At 38.4% G+C, this 24,326-nt stretch overlaps 1 protein-coding gene across 1 annotated transcript in view; it reads right to left on the reverse strand.

Moving 5' to 3' along the window:
* Window positions 1-24,326, reverse strand: part of LOC126470279 (DCN1-like protein 4) — a 147,082-nt gene that overhangs the window by 50,058 nt on the left and 72,698 nt on the right. The window contains exons 3-4 of the mRNA XM_050098028.1: window positions 9,216-9,313; window positions 7,065-7,209 (exon numbers count right to left, since the gene is read on the reverse strand). Coding sequence (XP_049953985.1) covers window positions 7,065-7,209; window positions 9,216-9,313 — 243 coding nt within the window. The remainder of the gene's footprint in view (window positions 1-7,064; window positions 7,210-9,215; window positions 9,314-24,326) is intronic.

Raw genomic sequence — 24,326 nt, forward strand, 5'->3', positions numbered from 1 at the left:
TTTCTTTTGGAGTGACCCTCGTACAATACAAATGGAAGCTGCTTGGGCACACAATGCAGATGACATTGGGACAGATTTTTTCCAATGAACCTGGAATTTATATTGGGCTAACATGAATTATGATAAACAGCCTCCAGAATATCTATTTTGTTGCCCACTTAGCCTCTGCGCTGAATTTACCTGTCTTTTCAAACTATATTTGTTGTACATTCACTGTGAACTGTCATTCCTGTTGGACCTGGTCACGATATCTTTGTGCATACAATGTAACTGTTCTCTTTGTGTACCTCCTGAATGCTCCATAAACCAGCACTCCACACCCATGAACTTCACAGGTGGAATAGAAAGCCATATTTTCTCGCCACTACTTCTATACTAGTATTTTGGCAGTGCAGACAGAATTTATCGCTGATGTAATAAATTGCAGCCAGATCTAAATATCGAAAAAAGTAAGTTAACATGGATGAGTAGGAAAATCAACCCCATAATGTTCGAATACAGCATCAGTAATGTCCTGATTGACAGTGTCGAGTCATTTAAATATCTGAGAGTAACAATTCAAAATGAAATATAATGAGCATGCGAGGATTTTGGTAGAGAAGGCAAACAGATGGCTTCCATTTATTGAGAGACTGAGAAAAGTGTGATTCATCTGTAAAGAAGACCACATATAGGATGCTAGTGCAACCTATTCTTAAGTACTGATCAAGTGTTTGGGTCCATACAATATCGGACTGAATGAAGACATCAAGGCAACTCAGAGGCAGGCTGGTAGATTTGTTACCAGCAGGTTCGAACAACACCCAAGTGTTATGGAGATGCTTCGGGAACTCAAATGGGAATCCCTGGAGGGAAGGCAACGTTTTTTTCGAGAAACACTATGAGAACATTTAGAGAACTAGTGTTTGAAGCTGCCTGCAGAACAATTCCACTGCTGCCAACATACATTGCGCATGATGACCACGAAAACAGGATATGAGAAATTAGGGCTCATACGGGGTCATACAGACAAGTCATTTTTGTCTTGCTTTATTTCCAACTGGAACAGGAAAGGAAATGTCTAATAGTGGTACAGGGTACCTTCCACCAAGCACCGTAGGGTGGCTTGTGGAGTGTTTATGCAGATGTAGAAATAAAAGTAAACGTGAAAATGATCATAATTTCTGTTTCTGAAATAAATTGCTTTCAGCTGTATACAAACTTTTACAGGAACACAACCAGTTTCATGATGTCAAATCCTATCTTCAGGTGTACATCTACAAAACAAGAAATATACAATCAACATTATGATAAAAAACATACCTATCATAATTATCTATGCTCTATGACAACCAACATGAAATACTCTCACATGTCTGATAAGGGAAGGAGGAGGACTCAACATTCACAAAATAGTACACTGTTATCCACAACAAGCAGGGCACCATAGTTCAAACTGCCAAGTTGAAAACCTGACATGTCAAAAGTTCCTGTACCTACAATGAAACGAGCAAAATAAGGAAAGAAGAAAAGGTAAAAAGCCCCCCCCCCCCCTCCCCAGCTAGCAACATTGAAAGCCCATGGTTAAGAAAACTCACTTCATATCACGAAGTGGTGTACAGCAACCCTCCAGCCGCCTTGCCATAAAGGGCCAATCTGCTAGTCAATGTGCTGCTGTGTGTCATGGAGGGCACTAGTGCCACCATACACATAGCGGGGAAAGTTACAAACATTTTCATGCATATCCAAATATCATGGGAACGACTGAGGCCCCCGTTACGCAGCACAACCATATAAACTACAAAATACTTCTGCGTAAAAATTGTTCAAATCAAATCAACCAAATGCAAGAGCATATAGTGTGCCCAGGATCAATAACCAAGCAGTCCTTCAAAGTATGAAATAACCATGAGCTTCCAGTGTTCCTGATGGAGCTTTCTGCCTTTTCTTATTTTGTTCTTTTCACTGTAGGTAAACATGCGTTTAACATATTGGTTATTCAAATGAATTATGACACCCTCCTTTTTGTTGGTAGCAGTGTTTCATTTTGAGAAGTTTGAGTCCCCCTCCTTCCCACTTCAGGGGTCAAATATTTTACTGACGTGTGAGTATTTCATATTGATTCTCAAAGAGCATGGATTATTAGGACAGGTAGCTGTTTCATCATCATGATGTCAACTGTATGTTTCCAATTCTGTAGATGTACACCTGAATATGTGATATGACATCACAAAATTTCTCATGTTCCTGTAAAAGTTGATATATAGCTGAAAGTTGTTTATTTCAGAAACATGGATTTCTTCAGCTGTGGTTGCCCTCAACAAGAAACTATTTAATACTAGAATTCTAACAGACTTTTTTGCATGTGGGTCTGCAGTCATTGTAAATTTCTTTAAGGAATAAATTTTCTTTTGTATGCTATTCTTTTATTTTGAAAGAAACACTTTATTGTTTGCCAGTTACCTGATTTCACTCCCTGTGGCATTATCATGATACATCAGAGTAAAAACAGTTGTTTACAGCATGTTCTATTCAACACATCAGTGTGTGGGAAAATTTATTGTGCGATGGTGTCTCAACGAAAAGTTCCATACAACCTTCAAGAAATAATTTAATAATAATTACACAGTGGAAAGTCTGGGATGTAACAATAACAATATGGAAAGGATAGAATGTTATTCTCCACAGAGGAGGCATTGAATCATAGATAGGCACAATGAAAAATCATGATAAAATGTTTAAGCTTTTGGACCAAGTCCTTTCTGGTGTTCAAATTCCTTTACACACACACACACACACACACACACACACACACACACACACACACACACACACACACACAGAGAGAGAGAGAGAGAGAGATGTATATATTCACCCTAGCATAACTAACTCACACATGGCCACTGCCTTAAGGTACTGGGGCCCAACTCAGTCTGACTGATAGGGTTGATGGCAAAATTGTGTTTACATGGTCAGGACCTGGATAAGGAAAGAAAGTCTTTAACAAGCCCAGTACAAATGAGTCTGGAGTGGGGAGAAAGCTAAGTTCTTTGGAGGATATGCTCATGACTGTTTTGGGTCTGTTTAGGTTCTGGATTCTGTATGGTGGTGAGAGGATAGTAAGTCTGCAAAGCAGGGTCTGGTGTCTATGAAGGGGTGCGAGGGAGATGTGATGATGGAGGCTCTTGTAGAGGTGGTGGATAGTGGCTGGCCAAGAATCGAGTAGGAGGTGGACAGGTTGGAGAGTTTTTTTGAGGTGGTGCTCTGCATTCTGCTCTAGTTCCCGGAGGCCAAGAGTTTCAGTTTTAAAGATGGGATGCTGGAATTTGGGATTGCAGAGCATTAGACTCTTACAGATGGAGAAGAGTTACTGCAAGGAGGTTTGGGCATGGTCTGTATAGCTTAGCAGGACCAGGTTGGTAAGTGCTAGGAACAGACAGAATTTGAAGAGACATAGGTTGCAGCCGGAGAAGAGTAATTTGACAGTCAGGCCATCTGGGGAGATTCCAAGAGCTAGGCAGCAATGCAGGAACAGTATGTGTGGTTGGATTGTGGCTAGGGATAGGAAAACTTTTCTGTACTGGTGTACATATCCATAGTGGGTAATACAAAATACATAAAATTAAAGTAAAAATTACAAAATATGATTGTGAAATCAGAGGGAATAGGTCTGACAGTAAAAGAAAATGAAGTAACGTTGACATGAAAACACAATGATATATAAAGAAAAATAAGTAAAAAGATGATAGTAGGGGGATGCAGGTCGGCAGGTAAATATGTGAAGAGAGGGGAGCAGCTGTAACTAGATTACGTGTGATCAGAATGAGTTTGCTAGAGTAAGGAAAGAGAGGGGGGAAGATTGGGGTAGGGCTTAGGTATTGGGTTCAACGAAGTACGTTCAACACAGAAACGCGGTGAAAATATGTAAGGATGAATGGAGGAAGTGTGATCACTTTTAAGGTCCAGGAATAGTTGTACTGATGGAATGAATGTGGGACATAAGATGCTACACCTAAAATCCGCACAGTAGTGTAGCCGTGTGTTGTGCATGGACAAGACCATAGACAGTGTGGCTCTGAAGTAAGAGCATGAGTGGTTGGGCAGACTATTAAACCATAGGAAAGAAGTGAAAGAAAAGGATGGACACTGAGTATATGCATTAGTGAATAGTAACAGAGGGAACCAGCACAGGGTTGTGGGATGGGAGGAAAGTCGTTAGGCAAAAATCAAATAATGCAAAGTCTGGGACGGGATACTGTAACAATAATATGATTGCTACTCACCAAACAATGGAAAATCCAGGATGGAATGTAACTAATTATTATCAAGTTCTACTTGAAAAATCAAAGTTGATCTCTTCCTAATATAACTACACTAAATGTATTCACAATTGCGAATAAGGACAACCATCAGCTGTAGAATGGAAAGACGACAACAAAAATTTGTGCTGGACCAGGACTCTAACCTAGATTTCCTGCTTATCACGAGCAATCACCTTACCACTTGGTTGTATGTGCACGACTGAAGTCTAGACCCAAATTTCCATACATTGTCAACTGGGCATCTACACAACATGTATTCGTACATCCATTATGTATACTCCCATAAAGGTGAAACATTTTACTTGAAGGTCACTTGCCCAGTGTCTGTGGATAAATACAATATTGAAGTGCTATAGTTGACGAGATATGGCAGTTTGGGTCTGCACAGATAGCCAAATAATGAAACAACTGCTCACGATAATCGGGAAATCCGGGTTCGAGTCCCCAGTCTGGCACAAATTTTCAATGTCGTCATTCCATTGAACAGCTGATGGTTGTCCTCATTTGCAATTGCGAATACATTTAATATATTTCACAATGGCTGCAATCGCTGCAGTGCCTGTTCCTTTGCACATGCATGCATGTCCAAAGGAACTTTGCATCATAATCAGAACAACATAGGCACTGCAATTTCATAATGTAGCTAAGGCCAAAGGCTATATGCCATTTTGTGAGGACTTTCTTATAATTCAACTGAGTTGAAACTTAATTACAATATCTTAAAACTTGCCAGTAATATATGAGCTGAACAGCTTACAAGGGGAGGGTCTGACATGTTGGTCTCCAATATTGGTCAAGTTTTACAAGGAAAATCCACATTGAAAATAAAGAGACATGTTTTGGCTTTCTGCTACACAATTGATTCCTCCTGCCCACCCCCACTCCCCTGCCCCCCCCCCCCCAAAAAAAACAACCCGAGGTCAAAGTCGATGATAAAAAAATTGTATTTTCAATGCTATACATCAAAAAATAATCTAAAAAACAAGCCCTTTTATTAATATAATATGGGATCTTAAGTTAATAATGTGTGTGTTTTCCTGCTGTAGCTAGAGTAACTGTCATTCTGCACACCTGGTAGAACAAGATCGGTGGTCAAGCAGTCCAGGCATTAGACTACCAAACCACTTGTTTGTGTTTGCTTCTTGGTTGTGGCTTTTTTCAAGCAATATTTTTTTGTGTACCTGATAATATCCTGATAATCTGAATACATTTCTTTACCTTTTTTTGAAGTAAAACATTGGGAGGTGTGATTAATGTTCAAATAAGTGTATATGATGTACTGAGAGTTATTTTCGTTATGACACATATAATGTAGCTGGAAACAGATGTATCAGATATAAATTTGGATATGTACCAAGCGCATAAAAGCATATCTTGAGTGACAGGAGTGGACAACCTGTTATGGACCTACACATGAATTTTGACAGTATCAACCCTACCTTGCATTTCTCTTTTCTGCTACGATGTCACGATTTTGAAGTCATGGTATGAAATTCTTTACCTGTTGGAAAAAGTAAACACCACACAGTTGACAAAGATAAGTAGATTTTGGTGGTATCACTTTCATAGTGCAGGTCACTTGAGCATCTTCACCTAGGAAAGTCCTATCGTAGCACATCATGTATCACAATGGAAATAATGGTCAATACATTGTATACACTTCTTTCATTATCAATCATACCTCCCAATGTTTGACTTCAAAAAAGGCAAAGGAAGATATTCCCATTATCAGATAAACCTAAAAAATATATCAAAGGAAAAAGCTATGCCCAAGAATCAAACCCAAACCAGCAATTTGGCAGTCTTAACGTCTCAACTGCACAACCAATGACCTCCCCCCACTACATGTACAGAATGGCAAATACATTAGCTAAAACATGAAAACACAAAACATTAATAACTCAAAGATTATTATCTTTGGACCCATATCATACAACAAAAAATGTTTGTTTTTATACGATATTTCAATGTCTAGCACTGAGAATACAGTTTTCCATGATCAACTTTGACCTCTATTTTTCAAGAACTAGGGAGTGTGTAGCAGAAAGCTAAGCTAAAACAGAGGTGTCTCTATTTTCAATGTAGAAAGTCCTTGCAAAACTTGATCAAAGTCAATTACCCACACGTCATACCCTCCCCTTGATAGCTAAATCACGCGTATATACAGGGTATTTCACAATTCCTAAAGTTTGTAGAGGCAACTTAGTAGATAAAGTAAACTCATGTCCAGACAGATATCTTTTGCAAGTAAAGTACGTTTGAAGATCAGTGTGTACACAGCAGACACAATCAGCTTTGACGTGTGTGCTTTACAGGAGCCCATGACATGGGAAAAGTTTCAAGTACTAGTTGTTCGGTTCTCTTGTATGTGACGAAGGGTGACCTCTTCAAAGTGCAGAGTTTAGTGTGTCCATGGGGCACCACAGCCAACCCACCTAGTTTTAACATTCCGGTTTCTTGCATCTGTTGTTTATGTCTGATGAAGGTGGTATGTGATGCCATAATTACAACAGGGCCTGATGAAAGGACCCTCTTCTCAGTTTGTACAAGTACCATGAAGCGGGAGATTTGAAAGTGGTCCAATGCTCAAACTTATTTTATATCCAAATACTACATTTCTGGACATGGGTTCCTGGTAAAATCTTTATCTATTAAGACCCCTCTACAACTCCCAGAAACATGTAACAGGAATTGTTAACCACCCTGTATATATGCTCAAATGTGCATACACATCAGTACTCTCTATAACAAATAGATACTCACTGTAGATCCACAAAACCTCTCAGCCATTCATTAAGAGTAAAAAATCCCATTTGCCTTGCATTCATCTTCCATGCTAATACCAGCATTACTACATTTTCTGGCTCCACACCAATGTCAGCACAGAATTTTTCCATTCCTTCAGGTCCTGTAATATCAGCTTTATGTCACTTTATTCTTTTATGGAACACCACCTTTCTCATTATTTACAGTACAATAATATGTCACAAAATTATCAGTATATATGACAAGTGTGTGAGGGCAATGATCACCCAGCTTTCAACAAAAATATATTAGATTTGGAAACTGTGACTGGGTGTCTCTAGGGAACACGAAATACGAACTGTAACAGAGTGAAGATGGTATACAGAAAAGTAATTAAGTCAAGCACCTTGGCAGTTGGATCATACAGTATTAACACTTACTAAATTAGTGTGGAGGCCACCAATATGGGCATTACCTTCAGGGGACTGACACACACAAATTTGTTACACAGAAAATGTCCCAGTTCTCTGAACATCGCAAATTTTTCATATACAGGTCACAACGGATTGATAAGGCAGCTAGAATATATTAGATGTCCTTCATGCTCATCAAACCAACCTTTGACATTCAGAGCTGCGTGAATGGGGTTATCATTACTACAATCGCCATCAACTTTGAAGATTCAACATACAGTAGCTGACAATACCTGTATCACAAGTAAACATATCTTGCCTTGGGAAAAGTGCAAGAGTGAACACAGTGGATCACATTTCACACTTCAGTCAGACATTAGGTCACATTTTGAGTTTCTTGCACAAGCGAAGTCTCTTTTTTACATCAGTTTGGTTTACTACAGGCTACAGCAAATTTACTGTGACTGTTTTGTTTTTGCAGTTTCAATTGTACTATCTTTGTTGACACTGTACTATGAAAATTCCTTTTTGTGGCAGAATGTTCCTATTTGAAGAATCTGCTAAATACAATGATTAAAGAAAAATATCATTGTTTAAGATTTTTCTCTTAATGACATTCTAAATAAAGAATCTGAAAATCTTGCGATGCTTTCGTAAGTATCAAGCGAATTATGTTGACTATGCAGAAAATCTGAGCTGCAGCTTTCACTTCCTTCTGGCAAATCAGTTCTCACTTCAGAGACATCTCATACTCAAGGCGTTACAAATTTTATAATACAACAAGCCCCCGATTATCTGTACATTGTTCAACGATCTCTAAACAAATGGAAAATGAGGCCTGAAGTATTCAGTTATAATTAGAATGATTATTTTCATTCAGAATACACTATTACGTATATGACTCATGTTTCACTGTCATTTGACTATACCAATATTTTGACACTCTGGAAAATGAGATCTGTAGTCGTGAAAATGTAAGAGAAAAATGGAAAAGAAACAACTGGACAATTATTTCCTGAAAGTGATCTGAAAGCAAGTAATATGAAACATGATTTATTTTGAGTGTAATTTTGTTACTAAGGTGTTTATTCTGGCGAGTAACATGGAAGTAATGTAGTGGTGTTTCATATGTGATACATAGCACATTTTGCAAATATAGTAAACAGCAGTTGGGGTAAAAACATGGGTATTTTCAATTACCTGTGCAGTCTCTGGTCTCTAATAACCCAGATAATTATGACCCTGGTGGGTTTTCTTAATATGAAACAAAGAAAGAACTGTACCTCTATCGTCGTAGGACTGCGAGAAGGAGATTAGTTGAAAATGTAATCTCTTTCATTATAGAATGGATGGAGATGCGGACAGAGGGTGAGCTGCACCATAGAAAACAGGATGGAGCCCAGATTAAGCCTTCCTGGTACACATTATAGCCAACTTTGTACGTTGCGCGCTGGTGATGTAAATCACCAAACAATGTGGCTTTGGCCTGGAGCCTGCCACATGAGGCAGGGTACTGACTGACAATCTAGTGCAAAGCACAGTTAAGCATAAAGTAGTTGAGTGTCCCTCTAGTTAAGCCAATAGAAAGGCATTGCTCAACTATACATCATGAAGTTAAGATTGTTGTTAGTAGTCACAAATGATTAAAAATTATCAAGCACATCTATGATGAAGATGGAAAGGAACAGCAACAAACTGGATGACATTAACAGCTCTAGCAAATACCTCATTAAAAAGTAAAAACATTGATACGTACCCAATGTGTCTGGTTCAGTAGGCGCAGTGTATTCCCTAAACAACTGCACACATCGTCTCTGAGTAAATGCTGAATTGTCTCTTGCAATTCTTCTAGAACTGAAACAGATTTGGAATCTTACTACGTATGTAACTAACAACCTGATCATAAAGAGAAAACTAATCACCAATAAAAGTTCTGTCTCATTACAGTTCTCTCTCAACCACATACCAATATTTTCATTGTCCAATTCTGAAGCTCCAAAAAGGTTCAGAGTTTGGCACCATGATTTTTTTCTATCACTTATTACTTCTTTCCCCTCTAACAATGCTCTGAACATGTTAAAAAAAGTGAAGGATGCCTTATGGTTTTGATTTCACAGAAAAGTGTACATCATTTTATAATAGCTTATAAGTTATTTCACAGGCTGTAAGAAAATGAGTGGTTACCACCTCCAAAAATTTCACTTGCTTACTAATTACCTAAAATGCTGCACTAATAAACTATTGCAGATCAAAAGTAAACATACTTTAAATCTCACAAAAGCTTTACCTGTGTACTTTAGTAACTAAGCTACCACGCAAAGTAAAGTAGTTTGCTTTTCAATTGATAGTAAGAAATAACAAGAAATAACATCTAATTTTAATTTTGCCTTTGGGGACTGACATCTCAATAGATCACAAATGAATAGATTCTCACACACAGAAGCCTCATTTCTTCTGAAACAAACAATTTTGTCATTTGAAAGCACTTACAAAACAATTATTTCAGAGGTCTTTGTGTAGCTTCTTGCATTAACTTTTCACAATGGCTGGGAGTGTTTGACTATGGAAAATCATTGACTTTCAAATATGGCAAGATCAGGGCTATACGGTAATTGCTCAACCACTCTGAAGCTTACTACAGCTAAAATTTGATACAAATGCTTGAATAATATCGTGAAACACTGTCCCGATTAAAGGAAAGAAAGAAGGTTATGATTCTGTGTCTCATTAACACTTAACAGGTCACACCTCATCAATATGACCAAAGAGTTTTTCTTCTTTGTGAACTAGTTAGTTAGATAATTAGTAACTTGTTTCATGGATCATTTTTCATGACAGATTGTAATGATGTGGAATGGGTCATTACACATTCACATCACAAATCAATTTGTACATACTGTTACATTCTGAACATCTCTACTTTTTTCTGACATTGTAAGGAACAAAGGTCTAATGAAAATTCGTCTGTTGTGTGGCTGTCTCTTGAGCTCTGTTTAATACCACTGTCACCCTCATTGTTTCCTTATAACGTGTGTTTTGGCCACACACAACCACCTGTGTCATTTAGTATCCCAACACGAGTATGTGTAATCAAACTGTGTAATCAACACCACTGTCTTTTATGTGCACCATCTCTGAAGTAAATTTATTACTGTCACTTTTGTGATACTTACAAGTTTTTGGAAGTGTGTACAGGGGTTGGACAAACATATGGAAACACCACGAGAAATGCATACTTTAACATAAATACAGATGCTAGCCATGCCCGCAGATTGCACTGTTGTATTCAACCACGAACATCACCTGTTGAATGTCCTCAATACGTTACATGTGTCAGTCATGGTCAAAACAGCATTCTGTGTAAATCTTAGTGTATTACGTTGGAGCTAAGTGAATTCAAACGTGGACAATTTGTTCATGATCATATGATAGGTGCTTTCATAACCAAAGTAACTGAAATGTTTGGTGTTTCACGGGGTACCATATTGAAGATTTACACTGCTTAATGGGAAAGCACCGAATCCTGATGCAGATGAAAGTGTGTGTTAAGTGGTTGTGACAGATGGTCATTGAAGAGGATTGTGATAAAAAATAAGAGGCTAACAGAAAAAGAAAAAAAAAAAAAAAAAAATCACTGCTGAACTGAATGCTGCAATCACGAACACTGTCAGCATCAAAAACATCATCAAGGGAGCTCCAGAAGCAGGTAATGCTGGAATTCCAAAACCACATATCAGTGATACAAATGCCCATAACAGGACACCATTATGCCCAAGCCATAAAAACTGGAATATGGAGCAATAGAAGAATGGCATTTGATCATATAAGCCTGGTTTCCACTGTTTCCAACTTCTGCCCAAATTTACTTCCCAAGAAGTGAAACATGGTGGGTGTTCAGTGATGATTTAGGCACTCACATCACGGTATTCCTTGGATCCCATGATTAATACTCTGCAAGGTTGCATTACTGTCAAGGATTATGTGATCATTGTGGCTGATCAGGTCCATCCCACGGCATAAAGTTTGTTCCCCAATGGTGATGCTGTGTTCCAAGATGACAGGGCCCCTATTCACACAGCTCACATTGTCCAGGGCTGGTTTTGTAAGGACGAGGACGAGTTGTTGCATCTCCCCTGGCCACCTATCATCCGATCTAAATATTAATTAGCCTTTTTGGTCTACTCTGGATAGAGGGGTGTGTGATTGCTATCCATCTACATTATCATTACCTGAACTTGCCAATATTTTGCATGAAGAACAGTATAAGATCCACTTGAAAACCATACAGAACCTGTACTTATCCATTCCAAAATGACTGCAAGTTGTTTTGGATGCCAACTGGTTTCCTATATTAGGCACGGTAATGTTCATGTTTTTGGTATTTTCATACTTTTCTCCACATGGAGGGGTCAAACATTTTTTCTCACGTCTCTTCAGAAAATGTACAAATTTCTCACAGATGACAGAATTATGTAAGATCTGCTATGAACTGATGTATATGAGGGTAGCTGAGAATATGTGGAGGACAACTTTAAATACAGCAACATGACACGGACACAAATGTGGCTGCTTCTGCAAGTGGAAAATTTTCCAAGGCATTTATTAATAAAGATTACTATGTAAGTAAATGTGGGTAGATTAAATAACATGAAGCCAGTTAGTCATTGGTGAAGATGTGGAAGAAAAAAAAAAATCTTTTTTCTTTATTTTGATGATAAATTGATGGATGACACTTATGTACACTAACATGCACATGACAAACATTCATGTATGGTTTGACAGATCTCATTATGCACGAGATACAGTGTGGCAATGAATGCCTTCATCGATCTTTTGCTACACACACGACCTTACAAAGCTTCCCATCTCCATTTCAATGAGCTGTGGGATATAGATGGAATAACGTATTTGCAGTTACTATGCTGTATGAAAGATTCCTGTTTGTATTTCATTGTATTCACTCTGATGATAAAGATCCTAGAAATGAGAGTTGCATCTTCTGGCAGTAAAATGCAGCCTCTGATTCACCTTTCCCATGGTACTATGTATGCGACTACTTGTATTAAAGTTGTTTGTAATAGTAATCTGTAAGGACTTAGCTGAATAGACAGCCTTTTCATTCACACAATTTATCGTGTAACCAAACTTTAACAGATTTGTTTTAATACTAACATGGATTATCTCACACTTTTTATTGTTCACTGTCTTGCCACATTTCTCATCAAAGATATTTTGACTAAAAAATCTTGCAATTGGTTTTGATCATCTGATGACTTTACAAAATGGTAAACAATAGCATATTCTGCAAACTATCTAACAGAGCTGCTCAAATTGTTTAATAAATCATTTATACAGATTAGGAACAGCATAGGAACTATAACACTTCCTTGGGGAATGCCAGCTATCACTTCTTTTTTACTCACTGACTTTCCACCAATTACTACAAACTGTGACCTTTCTAACAGGAAATAATGAACCCAGTCATACAATGAGACTATACTCCATAGGCATGCAATTTGATTAAAAGTTGCTTGTGAGAAAAAGGGTCAAAAGCCTTCTGTAAATCCAAAAGTAATATTACTATTATCACTACTCATGGTAGCAGCAGCTGTAGTACAAGTACTGCCAATATTATTAGTTCATAGTCAGTATTATTTACTCGCACTGTCGCTACTGACTCTCAAATAATTTTAATACTATCTGTTGTATTAAAATTGTTATTTCTTAGATAACTATCATGTAAAAAAGGAACTGTATGTGTGAAACCCTGGTCCAAAGTAAGAGGGGGCCTGATGCCCCTAATGAGATCAGATTATATAAATAAATAAAAATTTGAAATCAATTTGAGATCCCCTGTAGAGCTAGCTGTGTTTGAAAACAACAAAATTTTTTTGAATATGTGCAGACTGTTTGTCAATAAAGCATTTTCTCTGAGGTAATTCAGAATGTTCGAATACAGTGTATGTTCCAAGATACTAAAGGAAATTTATGTCAATGATATGGGTCTGTAATTCACTGGATTACTCCTATTTCCTTTCTTGAGTACTGGTGTGACCTATGCAACTTCCCCACCTTTAAGTATGGATATTTTGTCTAGTCAGTAGTTGTATTAGATTAGATTTACTTTCATTCTAATTGATCCGTAGTGAGGAGGTCCTCCAGGATGTGGAACATGTCAGAAAAACAACAATACATGACAAATATTTACAACTAAAACAAATAAGCTAATGTACCATTCCACAGGTCCCAAGTGGAATGATCGTCATTTTTTAATGAACACTATATGAAAGTCATTTTACAAATACTAATGCACTGAATTTAAAATAAAAGTTTTTTTATTTATTTATAAGGTAATAAACATGTAATACAACTACTATAATACTTATTTACAATGAACACATTACTGCACTGAAATTGTGCAGAAGTTATATTGTTTTTTATATACATAAAAATCAGTTGGTTTTACTGAGAAATTCATCAATGGAGTAGAAGGAGTTGGCCACCAATAAATCCTTCAGGCTTCTCTTAAACTGAATTTCATTGGTTGTTAAGCTTTTTATGGCTGCTGGCAAGTTATTGAAAATGTGTGTTCCTGAATAATGCACACCTTTTTGTACAAGACTAAGCGACTTTAAATCCTTGTGAAGATTATTCTTATTTCTAGTATTGATTCCATGAATTGAGCTGTTGGTTTGAAAAAGTGATATATTTTTAATGACAAATTTCATTAAGGAATAAATATATTGGGAAGCAGTAGTTAGTATCCCTAGTTGCCTAAACAGGCTTCTGCAGTATGTTCTTGAGTTCACACCACATATAACTCTTACTGCACGTTTTTGTGCCCGGAAAACTTTAGCTTGGCTTGATGAATTACTCCAAAATATAATCCCATATGACATTATGGAATGAAAGTAAGCATAGTATGCCAGCTTTTTCATTTTTATATACCCTATGTCTGACAAAATTTGCATTGCAAACAGAGATTTGTTAAGACGCTTTGACAGTTCTGTGGTGTGCTCCTCCCAGTTGAATTTATTATCAAGCTGTAATCCCAAGAATTTAACACTGTCCACTTCTTCTATCTTCTTGTCATCATATGTTAGACATACTCGTGGGACACCCCTTACAAGTTCTGAACTGCATGTAGTGTGGTTTTTCAAAGTTTAGTGACAAAGAATTGGCTAGGTGGGTTTGATCCCCGCCACTGCCTAAATTTTGATAAATAATCAGCATTGACGGCCGAAGACTTCCGGCATAAGAAGTCAGCCTCATTCTGCCAACGGCCTTGTCAAAGAGGGCGGAGGAGCGGATAGAGGTTCAGGGCACTCTCTTGTTCTAGGGGTGGGAAATTGCTCTAAAGGCGGAAGAATCAGCAATGATCAACGACATGAGGATGCAGAAGGCAATGGAAACCACTGCATTAAAGACACGTAACGTGTATCCACAGGACACATGGCCTGTATTTGAAGAGGTGTCATGATGATCTCTCCATTGGCAAAAGATTCCGGAATAGTCCCCCATTCGGATCTCTGGGAGGGGACTGCCAAGGGGGAGGTTACCAGGAGAAAAAGATTGAATAATCAATGGAAGGATAACGTTCTACAAGTCGGGGCGTGGAATGTCAGAAGCTTGAATGTGGTAGGGAAACTAGAAAATCTGAAAAGGGAAATGCAAAGGCTCAATCTAGATATAGTAGGGGTCAGTGAAGTGAAGTGGAAGGAAGACAAGGATTTCTGGTCAGATGAGTATCGGGTAATATCAACAGCAGCAGAAAATGGTATAACAGGTGTAGGATTCGTTATGAATAGGAAGGTAGGGCAGAGGGTGTGTTACGGTGAACAGTTCAGTGACCGGGTTGTTCTAATCAGAATCGACAGCAGACCAACACCGACAACGATAGTTCAGGTATACATGCCGACATCGCAAGCTGAAGATGAACAGATAGAGAAAGTGTATGAGGATATTGAAAGGGTAATGCAGTATGTAAAGGGGGACAAAAATCTAATAGTCATGGACGACTGGAATGCAGTTGTAGGGGAAGGAGTAGAAGAAAAGGTTACAGGAGAATATGGTCTTGGAACAAGGAATGAAAGAGGAGAAAGACTAATTGAGTTCTGTAACAAGTTTCGGCTAGTAATAGTGAATACCCTGTTGAAGAATCACAAGAGGAGGAGGTATACTTGGAAAAGGCCGGGAGATACGGGAAGATTTCAATTAGATTACATCATGGTCAGACAGAGATTCCGAAATCAGATACTGGATTGTAAGGCATACCCAGGAGCAGATATAGACTCATATCACAATATAGTAATGATGAAGAGTAGGCTGAAGTTCAAGACATTAGTCAGGAAGAATCAATACGCAAAGAAGTGGGATACGGAAGTACTAAGGAATGACGAGATACGTTTGAAGTTCTCTAACGCTATAGATACAGCAGTAAGGAATAGCGCAATAGGCAGTACAGTTGAAGAGGAATGGACATCTCTAAAAAGGGCCATCACAGAAGTTGGGAAGGAAAACATAGGAACAAAGAAGGTAGCTGCAAAGAAACCATGGGTAACAGAAGAAATACTTCAGTTGATTGATGAAAGGAGGAAGTACAAACATGTTCCGGGAAAATCAGGAATACAGAAATACAAGTCGCTGAGGAATGAAATAAATAGGAACTGCAGGGAACCTAAGACGAAATGGCTGCAGGAAAAATGTGAAGACATCGAAAAAGATATGATTGTTGGAAGGACAGACTCAGCATACAGGAAAGTCAAAACAACCTTTGGTGACATTAAAAGCAACGGTGGTAACATTAAGAGTGCAACGGGAATTCCACTGTTAAATGCAGAGGAGAGAGCAGATAGGTGGAAAGAATACATTGAAAGCCTCTATGAGGGTGAAGATTTGTCTGATGTGGTAGAAGAAGAAACAGGAGTCGATTTAGAAGAGATAGGGGATCCAGTATTAGAGTCGGAATTTGAAAGAGCTTTGGAGGACTTACGGTCAAATAAGGCAGAAGGGATAGATAACATTCCATCAGAATTTCTAAAATCATTGGGGGAAGTGGCAACAAAACGACTATTCACGTTTGTGTATAGACTATATGAGTCTGGCGATATACCATCTGACTTTCGGAAAAGCATCATCCACACAATTCCGAAGACGGCAAGAGCTCACAAGTGCAAGAATTATCGCATAATCAGCTTAACAGCTCATGCATCGAAGCTGCTTACAAGAATAATATACAGAAGAATGGAAAAGAAAATTGAGAATGTGCTAGGTGACGATCAGTTTGGCTTTAGGAAAAGTAAAGGGACAAGAGAGGCAATTCTGACGTTACGGCTAATAATGGAAGCAAGGCTAAAGAAATATCAAGACACTTTCAGAGGATTTGTCGACCTGGAAAAAGCATTCGACAATATAAAATGGTGCAAGCTGTTTGAGATTCTGAAAAAAGTAGGGGTAAGCTATAGGGAGAGACGGGTCATATACAATATGTACAACAATCAAGAGGGAATAATAAGAGTGGGCGATCAAGAATGAAGTGCTCATATTAAGAAGGGTGTAAGACAAGGCTGTAGCCTTTCGCCCCTACTCTTCAATCTGTACATCGAGGAAGCAATGATGGAAATAAAAGAAAGGTTCAGGAGTGGAATTAAAATACAAGGTGAAAGGATATCAATGATACAATTCGCTGATGACATTGCTATCCTGAGTGAAAGTGAAGAAGAATTAAATGATCTGCTGAATGGAATGAACAGTCTAATGAGTACACAGTATGGTTTGAGAGTAAATCAGAGAAAGACGAAGGTAATGAGAAGTAGTAGAAATGAGAACAGCGAGAAACTTAACATCAGGATTGAGGGTCACGAAGTCAATGAAGTTAGGGAATTCTGCTACCTAGGCAGTAAAATAACCAATGACGGACGGAGCAAGGAGGACATCAAAAGCAGACTCGCTATGGCAAAAAAGGCATTTCTGGCCAAGAGAAGTCTACTAATATCAAATACCGGCCTTAATTTGAGGAAGAAATTTCTGAGGATGTACGTCTGGAGTACAGCATTGTATGGTAGTGAAACATGGACTGTGGGAAAACCAGAACAGAAGAGAATCGAAGCATTTGAGATGTGGTGCTATAGACGAATGTTGAAAATTAGGTAGACTGATAAGGTAAGGAATGAGGAGGTTCTACGCAGAATCGGAGAGGAAAGGAATATGTGGAAAACACTGATAAGGAGAAGGGACAGGATGATAGGACATCTGCTAAGACATGAGGGAATGACTTCCATGGTACTAGAGGGAGCTGTAGAGGGCAAAAACTGTAGAGGAAGACAGAGATTGGAATACGTCAAGCAAATAATTGAGGACGTAGGTTGCAAGTGCTACTCTGAGATGAAGAGGTTAGCACAGGAAAGGAATTCGTGGCGGGCTGCATCAAACCAGTCAGTAGACTGAAAAAAAGAAAAGGAACCAGTGATTAATGTCCACAAATATTTTATTGGCTGATCTTTCTAAGACTACACATGATTTGCTATTTATTGCAATGTTTGTATCATCGGCAAACAAAATGAACTTGGCATCTGGTAAAGTTACTGATGAAAGGTCATTGATGTACACAAGAAAAAGTAAGGGCCCCAAAATGGAACCTTGTGGGACCCCACACGTAATTTAGTTCCCAGTTGGATGATGCCTGATAGCTTGGTACATGTCTCTTTCCTAATACCACCCTTTGTTTCCTGCCAGAGATATAAGATTTGAACCATTTTGCAGCATTTCCTGTTACACTATAAAACTCTAATTTACTTAAAAGGATATTGTGATTTACACAGTCAAATGCCTTTGACAGATCACAAAATATACCAGTTGCCTGCAATTTTTTGTCTAATGAATTAAGCACATTTTCACTGTAAGTGTAGATAGCGTTCTCAATATCAGACCCTTTTAGAAATCCAAACTGTGACTTTGGCAGTATGTTATTTGAGATAAGATGGTTATAAAGCCGACTGTACATTACTTTTTCGGAAATTTTTGAGAATGCTGGCAACAGTGAAATTGGATGGAGATTTGATGCAATTTCTTTATCTCCCTTCTTAAACAGTGGCTTAACTTCAGCATATTTCAGCCATTCAGGAAATATTCCACTGATAAATGACTGGTTACACAGATAACTTAATATGTTACTTAGCTCAGAATCACATTCTTTAATTAACTTTGTTGATATTTCATCATACCCACTAGATGTTTTTGATTTTAAAGATTTTATGATGGACATTATTTCTGTTGGGGTAGTGAGGGTCAAATTCATATTATGGAAGTTGCTTGGTATTTCTGGTCTGAGGTATTCCATAGCAGCATCAACTAAACCTGACAACCCCATCTTTTCAGTAACAGTTATAAAATGTTTATTAAAAAGTTCTGCAACACTATACACATCTGTCACCAATGTATCATTTACTCTTAATGCTATTTGTTCCTCTTCATGTCTGGTTCTATCGGTCTCCTCCTTCACTTTATCCCATATTGTCTTTATTTTGTTATCTGATATGACTATCTTTTCCTTGTAATATATTTGCTTTGACATCCGTATTACAGTCTTTAATATTTTGCAGTATTTCTTGTAATGTGCTGTAGCATCAACATCGGAACTGTTTCGGATTGACAGATACAGTTTTCTTTTTGTTTTACAAGATACCCCTATTCCTCGAGTAATCCATGGCTTTTTTGTCGACTCTGCTCTAACCTTGGTAAGTTTTGGGGGAAAACAGTGTTCGAATAAGGTAAGCACTTTATTAGCAAAAGTGTTATATTTTTCATTCATGCCATGAGCACTGTAAACATCAGTCCAGTGAATGTCTCCGAGGAGTGTCCTAAAATAATCAATTTTTGGCTTATTGATTACCCTCTTGAGCTCAGATTTAACAGATTTTATATCCTGTTCAGCATTAACATTTAACAGAAGGAACTGCATATCATGGTCTGAGAGGCCATTGACTATTGGTTTTGTAATATAATTTTGTTCATTGGACTTTTCTATAAAGATATTATCAACGGCTGTTTGTGAGCAAGTGGCTACCCTAGTGGGGAACTTTACAGTGGGAATTAAGTTGAATGATAGTGTTAGTAACTCAAATAAGTTCTTATTGAGAGAGTCTTTAAGGAAATCTACATTGAAATCACCAGCAACCACTATTTCATTATTTTTGGTTGTTAAATGGGCCAGTACAGCTTCAATGTGGTTTACAAACATATTGAAGTTACCTGCAGGTGCTCGATATACACTTAATATTATGAAGGATTTTTTGTGAAATTCTAATTCTGTTGCACATGTTTCCATATGCTGTTCTAGGCAAAATTTATGAATGTCTATGTTCTTAAATTTATGACAGTTCCTAATGAATGTGGCAACTCCTCCTTTCTCCATTTCTGATCTACAAAAATGAGATGCTAACCTAAACCCTGTAAGTTCTATACCAGTGGTCACATGATGTTCAGAGAGGCAGATTATGTCAGCTGGGTTTGAAGACTCGAATTCATCTATGCAGATAGTTAATTCATTAATTTTATTTCTCAGTCCTCTAATATTTTGATGCAATAAAGATAGCTGACATTTCACACTGACTGAGTTAAAATTTGGTACAGTTATAATATCTGCTGACTGTTGAAAATTCTTAACTAATAGCTGTTTATGCTGATGTAATAAGCTGGAATTATGTTTTTTGATTTCTTTCTCAAACTTAAGGTTTGTCTCAGTTCTAACCTCTCTTAAAATTTGCTTTCTTTCTGTCCTCCCTACCCTAAAAATGGGTGTTTTCTGAACCCTATAACCACTGGTATTTTACCACTCATGACAGTGCCTCCCCCCTTTAACTTTTCCCCTTCCTGTTGAGGTGAAGGCCATGCCTAGTATAATCCCACTTACTGAGAGAATCTACAGGAACCACACCAATGTGTGACCCTGCACCCAACATAAGCAGCCGTTCCAGCTCCCAATTAACTCTCTTGACAGATACAAACTCAACACTAGTATGCTTCGCTGATACAATCTTCGCCAGGTCACACTCTATACTGCACCCAGGATCTCTGTCAATACTGTTACCTGCCCCACCCACTATAACCACGGTGTCTTCCTTAGTGAAATCTTTGCAAAGTGATCCTAAATCCTCTGTCACCTGCTCCAGACCAGCACTAGGTTTAAAAAAATTGGTGACCTGGTATTCTGATCCTAGTTCATCATGCAAAAGTTGGCCAACACCTCTTCCATGGGAACTACCTAACAACAACATTTTCTTTCTCTTTACTGATTTCCTTACATTCTTACTTTTCAATTTGCTGCTGAAAGTTTGTTGTGCCCCGTCTACACCTGCAACTGCTTGAGGCTCACCAGCTTCTAATTGAAGCAACAGGTCAAATCTATTTTCCACATTCACCATGAAGCTGTCAGACAAAGTTCTTGGCCTGTTCCTCCTATTGCCTGTTGCCACTTCCCACCTCTCTTTACCCTTCTCCCTCCTTAACCTGTCAAGATCTCCCCTGGCCTCGTCTAACTCAGCCTGAAGGGCGGCAATTTTCCCCTCCTGTTCCAGTATCTTCCTATCTCTACTACAAATCCTACAAAACCACTGATGAGTCTCATTTACTTCCCCTATTCCCATGCCACTACAGTCACCCACATGGAAAAAACTATAGCACCATCACACCAAAGCCCCAACCTAACAATTCTACGGCAAGTCAAGCACTTTTCACTCATGATAAACGTAATGGTTTATTAAGAATAAGTCAGTTAAATTACAGATAAACATGAAAATTCGGTTACACAAATTTGGCCTATACGCAACTGTGTGTAACCAAAAACAAAAGTGCAAAGTTTCAGAAACAACAACTTAAACTTTATGCTACTTTCCGGAAATGCTAGTTAAATAATGAAGACGTACACTAAGTTAAATTGTTGGAGAGAGCAAGGAACAACTAAACAAAATTCTATAGATTTGCTGCAGCAGAACGTAAACAGAAAATACGACTGTACGGTCTTTTCACATTTTCTGCTTTATTACGTAAAGAAAAATGAAACTTTTAGTGGTACACTTAAGAGGCACACTAATACACCTATTTACCATGTAATCAGTACTAATCTATATGTTTTATAATCTAAAATGACTTATGTTTATGAGAACACCAAAACTCGCGCTAGTTGCCTGGCTGCAGGGTTGCCAACCTAAGATTGCTATGTATGGATCTATCATGCCAGCATACTCTGAAAGAAACTGGCACACAATCTGGACCTAAAGACCTGCCTTCATTAAGTGATTTAAATCACTTCACTATACCAAGGGTATCTACTTCAGAGTTATGTTGGCAACTGTTCTTGATTCAAATTCTAAAATACTTACTTTGTTTGCTTTGGTGAAATAATTCCAGAAAACTATTCACTAACTCCACTTTAGTGGCACTGTTTTATTACTATTGCTGTTACACAGTGAAGGTACTAACTGTTTCTTGCTTGTTTACAGATTACCAGAGTACCTATGGATTTTCTGTTAGGTTTCACTACAGAGTTTCATTGTGGAAACTATTAAAATCATCTCAAATTACAGTCCACAATAAATTTACAGATTCTGTAAATCATTGCCAACCCTTGAGATTTTGCATTCTTTTAGAGCTGGCATGATTTTTTTGTTACTTCTGCACCACCTTTGTGATCTGTTTTGAATGCCATGGCAGATCATTTCCACCTCTTATTAATCTTTTGGTACAAAAATCTCAATCACTGTCGACACTATTGCTTTGAATTCAAGCCACATCTGATCTACACTTACACAGTTTGGAACCTTTTGGACACAATTTAATGACCTTTTCAAAACAGAGACTTTCCGTACATTACTGACCAGTGGGGTGGGCAAACCAACTGCTCTTTATATGATCAACTGTTTGTCAATGAAATCTGAATACCAATGTGCTCATTAAAAGTAATTCTGTCAACCCTGCAACACATACTTTTACCGACAGGTAATGAATTAGATTTGCTAAATACAGAATTTTACTGTTTTCTTCGCAGAATGAAAGAAAAATCGAAAGTAGAAACAACATAATTTAAATAAATGTCTTGATCCATAAACAATTAGAAGCTCCAGCTTTTGTGGCTTACCACAAATTATCGCTAGATTGTGAGGTACTTACCAACACTGACAAGGCTACTTTTGTTGATGATATTCACAGTAAAAGATGAGCTTTCACACATTGTTCATGTTGCTCTGAATTTTTATGCTGTGAATGTTTTTTATGATATTACCCTGGGGAATGCAATGTTTCTCTCTCAGTATAAGGGGCGTTCAAAAAGAAATGAGCCGGAGGCATAATTACAGAAATTAGTACCTGTGTGTTAGAAGTATTGACCCTGGCTATTGAGACACTTGTCCCACTATGACACAAGGTGTTGAATGGCTGTCTCATAAAATTCCGGGATCTGCGATGTGAACCAGTTCTGCATGTACAGCTGGATGTCTTCATCCACATGAGTGCAGAAAAGGTTATGCTGACCTCCTTTGACCAAGCTGGCCCCCTTCTGATTCATTTGCTACAGCACGGGACAACAGTGAATGCACATCGTTACTCACAAACCTTGACCATCCTTCACCAAGCGATCAAATCAAAATGACCATGCAATCTCACCCGTGGGGTCATTCTACTCTATGGGAATGCAAAGCCTCATACAGCCAACACAGTCGCAGCACTCCTGCAGAAATTCAAATGGGAGGTTCTCGGCCACCCTCCATACAGTCCGGACCTCTCTCCTCGTGATTACGCCATTTTTGATCCCCTTAAAAAGGCTCTGAGGGGCAAACAATTCACCTCTGACAACGACATCCAGCTGCATGTGTAGAAACGGTTCACATTGGTGCCTGGACAGCCAGGGCCAATACTTCTAACATTCGGGTACCGGTTTCTGTAATTATGCCTCCAGTTCACTTGTTTTTGAATGCCCCTTACATGAAATAAAAATCTCAGCAAAAACTGAAATAATTGGATTAGTGTGTTTTCCATTTTCAGTTACTATTAATTATGTTACATTACACAAGGTAGGGCAGAATGGATCCCCTGATTTGATGGACGAATTGTAAAAACAGACAAAGACAATTAAATAGGTTTTTGTTTCTGAACACTACATTCAATGCCATTTTGTTTTCATTATGTTTTGAAAATCGTACCATCCACAAAAACATTGTTTATATGATGGTCGTGCAGTTGATGGTCAAAGTGATCACCGTATCAGGCAGAAATCTACACATATGTCTGGCCCTGTTTTGACAAGAACTGAGGTTGGAATCTTCCAACACATTGGTTAGGGGGCTGAAGATGGTGTAGTAAACTGCCGAAGCTGACAGCAAAATAAAATAACAGTTTGGAAATTAGATGGCTGAAAGGTGTTTGATTTGACATTCTCCACTATATGGCGAGTAGCAATCCATCCTTTTCATAATACCGTCAATAATGAAACATGAGACACGATCAACGCAGGAGGTGGGTGGGGCCAGGTGAGTGTCCCCTGGGACTGTGCATTCAATGGGGGCCATCCCTCCTCCAGTCATCACACCCCCAATCAATTATAGCAAACACACTGAAGAGCAACAGCATTCACTAATCGACCAGTTGCAACAGCTAAAATGGAGAAACAGGGTGCGACAGTGAAAGGGGGCAAACCGCATCTAAAAGCAATTAATACAGAGGAAAAGAGGGATAACACAGGCAGCTGGTAAGAGAGGTAGGGTCTAGAACTGCCCCCCTCTCCTGCTACAGTATGTAGAGGGAGATGCCCTGGCCCCTGCTCTCGTGTACCGGCCCTCGCCCCTGCACTTTAAATTGTGCAGCAGAGGAGAGACTA

The sequence above is a fragment of the Schistocerca serialis genome, chromosome 3, assembly GCF_023864345.2.
Source record: "Schistocerca serialis cubense isolate TAMUIC-IGC-003099 chromosome 3, iqSchSeri2.2, whole genome shotgun sequence".
Lineage (NCBI taxonomy): Eukaryota > Metazoa > Arthropoda > Insecta > Orthoptera > Acrididae > Schistocerca > Schistocerca serialis.